Source organism: Ceratosolen solmsi, unplaced genomic scaffold (genome assembly GCF_000503995.2).
Source record: "Ceratosolen solmsi marchali unplaced genomic scaffold, CerSol_1.0 scaffold1, whole genome shotgun sequence".
In the NCBI taxonomy this organism is placed as follows: Eukaryota; Metazoa; Arthropoda; class Insecta; order Hymenoptera; family Agaonidae; genus Ceratosolen; species Ceratosolen solmsi.
The window spans coordinates 10,310,877-10,315,520 of NW_011948415.1; the positions used below are offsets into that span (position 1 = coordinate 10,310,877).

Sequence of the window (4,644 nt, forward strand, 5' to 3'; positions counted from 1 at the left end):
GGTTCCGAGCCCCCGTCCCAAACAACAAAGCCTCATTAACGGCCGCATTAAAGTAAAAGTCGGCCTATAAATAAGCACTTGCAAGGCAGCAAAGAGCAGGGAGGGAAGGAGGGGCGCGCGGGCGCCGGCCTCGAGGAATTTCAAATTAATCGAAAACCTCCGCGCGGAGTTTCTCCCATTAATCAGTCGGCGGGGCCGTAAATCGCCCTTCGCCTCCCAAGGCCCCCTCGCGAAATCCGTATCCTAATAGCGAGTGGCGCTCGTCCGGTGGCGGCCGGATAAGACGCGAGTGGCCGCGCTCGCTCGGGACAATTGCGCGCGCCTCCGGCTATAATAGCGCGCGCACGCGCCCCACTCCCTGCGTATTTTTATCCGCTTGGTATCGGCGTGTTCATGTTGTCGCCGCCTGCCTCTCCTTGTTCTCCCTCGTCCCCTACCAGAAAGCCCCACCCTCTTAGCCCATGATAATCCAGTGGGACGAGAAGCAGCGGAAGAGTAGCCGCGGATGAGCGGGAGTTACGAGCCACCCGATGATATTGTCGCGCTCGACCGGGGGGAGATTCGTCGGAGGTATCGAGATACGGCGCTCGTCATCTTTAAGGTAAGCCTGCCCAGGTATGTTCGAGGGCGCGCGCTCGGAAGGCCGAGGTTGCCAGTCAGCGCGTAATCGCGCACTTTAAAACCTCGTCGTGGTCGTGATTGTAGTCGTCGTCGTCGTCGTGGACGTCGTGGTCATCGTCGTCATCGTCGTCGTCGTCATCGTCGTCATCGTCGTCGTCGTCGTCGTCGTCGTCGTCGTCGTCGTCGTCGTCGTCGTCGTCGTCGTCGTCGTCGTCGTCGTCGTCGTCGTCGTCGTCGTCGTCGTCGTCGTCGTCGTCGTCGTCGTCGTCGTCGTCGTCGTCGTCGTCGTCGTGGTCGCGGTCGTAGTCGTCGTCGTCGTCGTCGTAGTGATTGTCCTCGTACTCCTCGCCCTCGTCGATCAATGACCTTTGGAGGGCCTAAAGTCATTACGTAAGTAAGCGCGCTTTCGCACGGCCACTGATCGATCGACGATGTCCGTTGACGATCGCCACGACAAATTCTGTACGTTATTATTACGGTGATAATTTTCAAGCCCGACTTATAATTACATCAATGTCATAATTAATGTGCGTTGGCGGCTCGTACGAATGTCTTGGGCGACGGTAGCTCGGTAACGTCTCGGATAGCGTCCTCGGCCACGGACGTGCATTTTTCACAATCTTCGACTTTATTAAATACGCTCGCGCTATCGCAAATGCATTTTTCTTTTCCCCTATTCGCCCCTTTGGCTCGAAAATGACAATAAGCTGCGTTGGCCGCTCGATTATGCAAGACACGTCGAGCGATTTCAGAAACGAAACTCAACCCGCAAGCCAATAGTCGGATGTCGTCGTTAAAGCCTCGCGCTTGAGCTTAACGTTAATCTCATCTTAAATAATCTTTAACGTACCACAAGATCCTTTGTCCTTTTGATTTTTTTTTTTTCTTTTTCTATCGTTTCTTTGAACAGCCAGCTCCTTCTTCGTTCCCAACATTCCCAACTGCAAAATGCAAACACCATCTCCCTGGGATTCACAAACAGTCTCGATTATTAGTTACGGAGAATTTTCCCTTTATATACAAATTGTTTTACTCGTACAGGAGCAGCAATTACATCAATCACGGAGAAACGAGACGAGCGAGGGCAAAAGCAGGTCTTATTTGAGTTTCGGTGTTAATCGAAGAACAGTGACGTACACTAATAATGGTAACGAAGCTGTTGTAGTGCATAGGACAACCTTGAAAGCCGCAATTGAGGCGCAAGAGAATTTACGATTGTCTTCTCGCCTGTTGAGAATGTACCGAAAGCCGCGCGAAAGCTGTACAATAAGTTAACTCCAAACAAACATTGTATTATCGTATATTTTTCACTACAAATAGAAATTGTAAATTTTTTTTTCCTTTCCTTTTGTATTGTTTTCGTCTTTGTTTTTGTTTTTGTTTTTGTTTTAAATAATCTCCTTTATTGGCATAAAGTAAATTGTTATTATAAATAAAATTTGTAATAAAAATGTAATAAAAAGTGAACGACAGTAGCGTTCTTTTCCGAACGACTAAAATAAATGAATATTTATAAATATTTGACGTATTAATTTTTATATAATTTTAAGCTTATATATATATATATATATATATATATATATATATATATATATACAACATACAGTTGCGCATTTGATTACTACACATTTTGTACAGTATATTTCTATGATTTTTGTCAGATTCTTTACTCGATATAAATGTAGTTCGACTGATCTGCATTGCTGTTCACCACTTACGCAAACACTGATAAAGTTCTTACAATTTAGCATAATACGATCAATTGCTTATTCATAGAAACAAAATATTGATTCATAAAAAAATAAAATAATATTTTCCTTCGCTGGGATTATCTTCTAATCTACAGTAGGCAGCTACAAAATGTAGCGGGTTCGTTCACGTGTGTTACGACGATACTAAGACTAAATGAAGGAAATTATCTGGAAAGCTGAGATGCTCCGAGAGCCACTGAAGTGGTGTATCCAGTGGAAGGACGATGCCATGGGTACGTACTACAACTGTAGAATTCAGAGTTTTTGGGTTAATTAATTATCAGTCAGATGACTAGTGCTAAGTATAACATTTTGACGATATCAATATATTACTCGAATATGTTCACTCGATATACAAGGTTTGCCCATAAATTATTGAAATGTGATACGACTTTGATTTTATTAATTACATTCCAAGGCTTGTAAGAGAAAGTTAAGTTCAAAGAATTTATGAGAAATATGTACCTTGGGATTAAAGAAATATTTGCTACGATAACTTTTCACGTCACTGAGGATTAATTAACCTCATGCTATTAAAGTAAATTGATGAAACGTTAATGATAATTAAATACGACAATATTAAATATCTCTTAATTGAGTAAATCTTTCGAACCTTGGTCCATGTCTGGAAAAACCTCGTTCAATAAATGTCTCAAGACTTTCCTTTGACCCTCTTCGTTAACGGGCTTTATCAATCTTTGTATATATTTATCTTCATTGGTGTAACATCTGAACGGTATGTATTTAAAAGCTTCGTCGCAAGTCCCTTCCATTAGCTTTCGATTCACAGCCCAAAACTGGTCAAACTTATCATTTAAGAGTCCAAGCCAAAGCTGATTGTGATCCTTCTTTTGCATACTCGAGACCACTTGGCCACGATGCTTAAGTACATCCGCTTCTTTGATACAAGAAAGAAAATGCGCCTCCACGACTTCTCTAAAATCAACCCGTTAATTTATCAATTAATACCATTTATTAGGATTTCAATACAACGTACTTATTATGACAACGAATGAGGACATCTTCGGGAAACTTGTTAAAGTGTACAACGATATTCCATGGCAATTGTATGTCGTTGTGATAAAGATCCATTAGTACCCCAATTGGAAGATGCCACTTGAGCGGCGTACCATTAAATTCCAGCCACATTTCAATTTCATGTTTATCCTGTATATCCTGCTGCACGTGGCGTAGAAAATGTTTTCTAACCTGCGACATGAAACAGTGCCAATCACCGTTCATCTAAATTAATATAAGACACAAAAGTTCAAACTCACCTTGTCAGTACAAAGTGGAAAGTAACTTAATCTTGGGACCATCAAATAAAAGGGATCCGGAGCTTGTAGCTCATAAACTTCCTCGGAGTCTAATTGAAAACAAACAGGAATCTTGCCTTCCCATATTTCTCGAAGGACTTCTCTGTCGTTTGCCATTTTACTTACTAATTAAAAATCAACCAGTACGTATCTAAATAATGCAAAGCGAAAAATTGATTGCTATCAGCATGTCTATGTATACATTAATTGGCTAACAAAGTTCAGCGATATTAAGTAGGTTATGTTTTGCTTCAACTTACGTCAAAGTTGCACCTCTCAAAACTTCAATACAATAGCTTCGCTACATCTTGCGTCCATAGAGTGTAGCTCTAGCTGATTATGGCCTCCGAGACATAATTACATGTACTAACAGAGGATAAATCGATTAAACCCGAAGTTACTTTGACAACTTTTCACTTTTCTTATAAATTAATCACATTTCCAAATGTATGGCAGCATCATGGACATTGCATTATTCAGTCATTAATACGACAATGGCAATTACTTGTTACAACTTGAAGAAAGTTACAAAAAAAAAAAAAAAAAAAAAAAAAAAAAAATAATAAAATAAATAAATAAATAAACAAACGAATGAATGAATGAACGAAAGTATAATTGTATTAATAAGTCATTAATACTGGCACTAAATGGAAATTTATAAAAATTTTCAAAACGCCCGTATTTATAATCAATTCAGTTGTACTGTACATTACACTTAATTTTTTTCTTTCTTTTAATATTAATGCGCTGAGTACGCAAAAAGTCTAATAGGGAAACAGTGAAATTACTCTGTCATTTCATATAAAACGTCGATAATTTCATGTAATTTTATCATAATCCTTTGACAAAATAAATCATTAAATACAGCTGTGTTAAATTTGAGTAAAATCGATTTCTTAATAAAGTCGAGGTTAGATATTAACGTATATTCAAATTAATAAGCAGTGAAGTACGAT

The 4,644-nt window shown here is 39.9% G+C and overlaps 2 protein-coding genes across 2 annotated transcripts; one reads left to right on the plus strand and one right to left on the minus strand.

Moving 5' to 3' along the window:
- The first annotated feature begins 338 nt into the window (after positions 1 to 338).
- LOC105368776 (uncharacterized) lies at positions 339 to 1,954 on the plus strand. The gene is made up of 2 exons (XM_011507897.1): positions 339 to 601; positions 1,663 to 1,954. Exons 1-2 carry the CDS (start codon positions 506 to 508, stop codon positions 1,894 to 1,896), a joined length of 330 nt encoding a protein of 109 aa, XP_011506199.1. The 5' UTR covers positions 339 to 505; the 3' UTR covers positions 1,897 to 1,954.
- Positions 1,955 to 2,218: 264 nt separating this feature from the next.
- Positions 2,219 to 4,151, minus strand: Atg5 (autophagy protein 5). The gene is made up of 4 exons (XM_011507898.1): positions 3,650 to 4,151; positions 3,370 to 3,581; positions 2,986 to 3,308; positions 2,219 to 2,618 (listed from the first exon to the last, which is right to left on the minus strand). Exons 1-4 carry the CDS (start codon positions 3,803 to 3,805, stop codon positions 2,506 to 2,508), a joined length of 804 nt encoding a protein of 267 aa, XP_011506200.1. The 5' UTR covers positions 3,806 to 4,151; the 3' UTR covers positions 2,219 to 2,505.
- Positions 4,152 to 4,644: the final 493 nt, after the last annotated feature.

What these genes read in the sequence shown, in the direction of transcription:
- LOC105368776 (XM_011507897.1), top strand. Translation starts at nt 506, where the DNA reads ATGAGCGGGAGTTACGAGCCACCCGATGATATTGTCGCGCTCGACCGG. An exon ending in CGGCGCTCGTCATCTTTAAG is followed by an intron (nt 602 to 1,662) that starts GTAAGCCTGCCC and finishes TTACTCGTACAG; the next exon opens with GAGCAGCAATTACATCAATC.
- Atg5 (XM_011507898.1), bottom strand. Translation starts at nt 3,805, where the DNA reads ATGGCAAACGACAGAGAAGTCCTTCGAGAAATATGGGAAGGCAAGATT. An exon ending in TTCCACTTTGTACTGACAAG is followed by an intron (nt 3,582 to 3,649) that starts GTGAGTTTGAAC and finishes TTCATGTCGCAG; the next exon opens with GTTAGAAAACATTTTCTACG. An exon ending in CTCATTCGTTGTCATAATAA is followed by an intron (nt 3,309 to 3,369) that starts GTACGTTGTATT and finishes GGTTGATTTTAG; the next exon opens with AGAAGTCGTGGAGGCGCATT.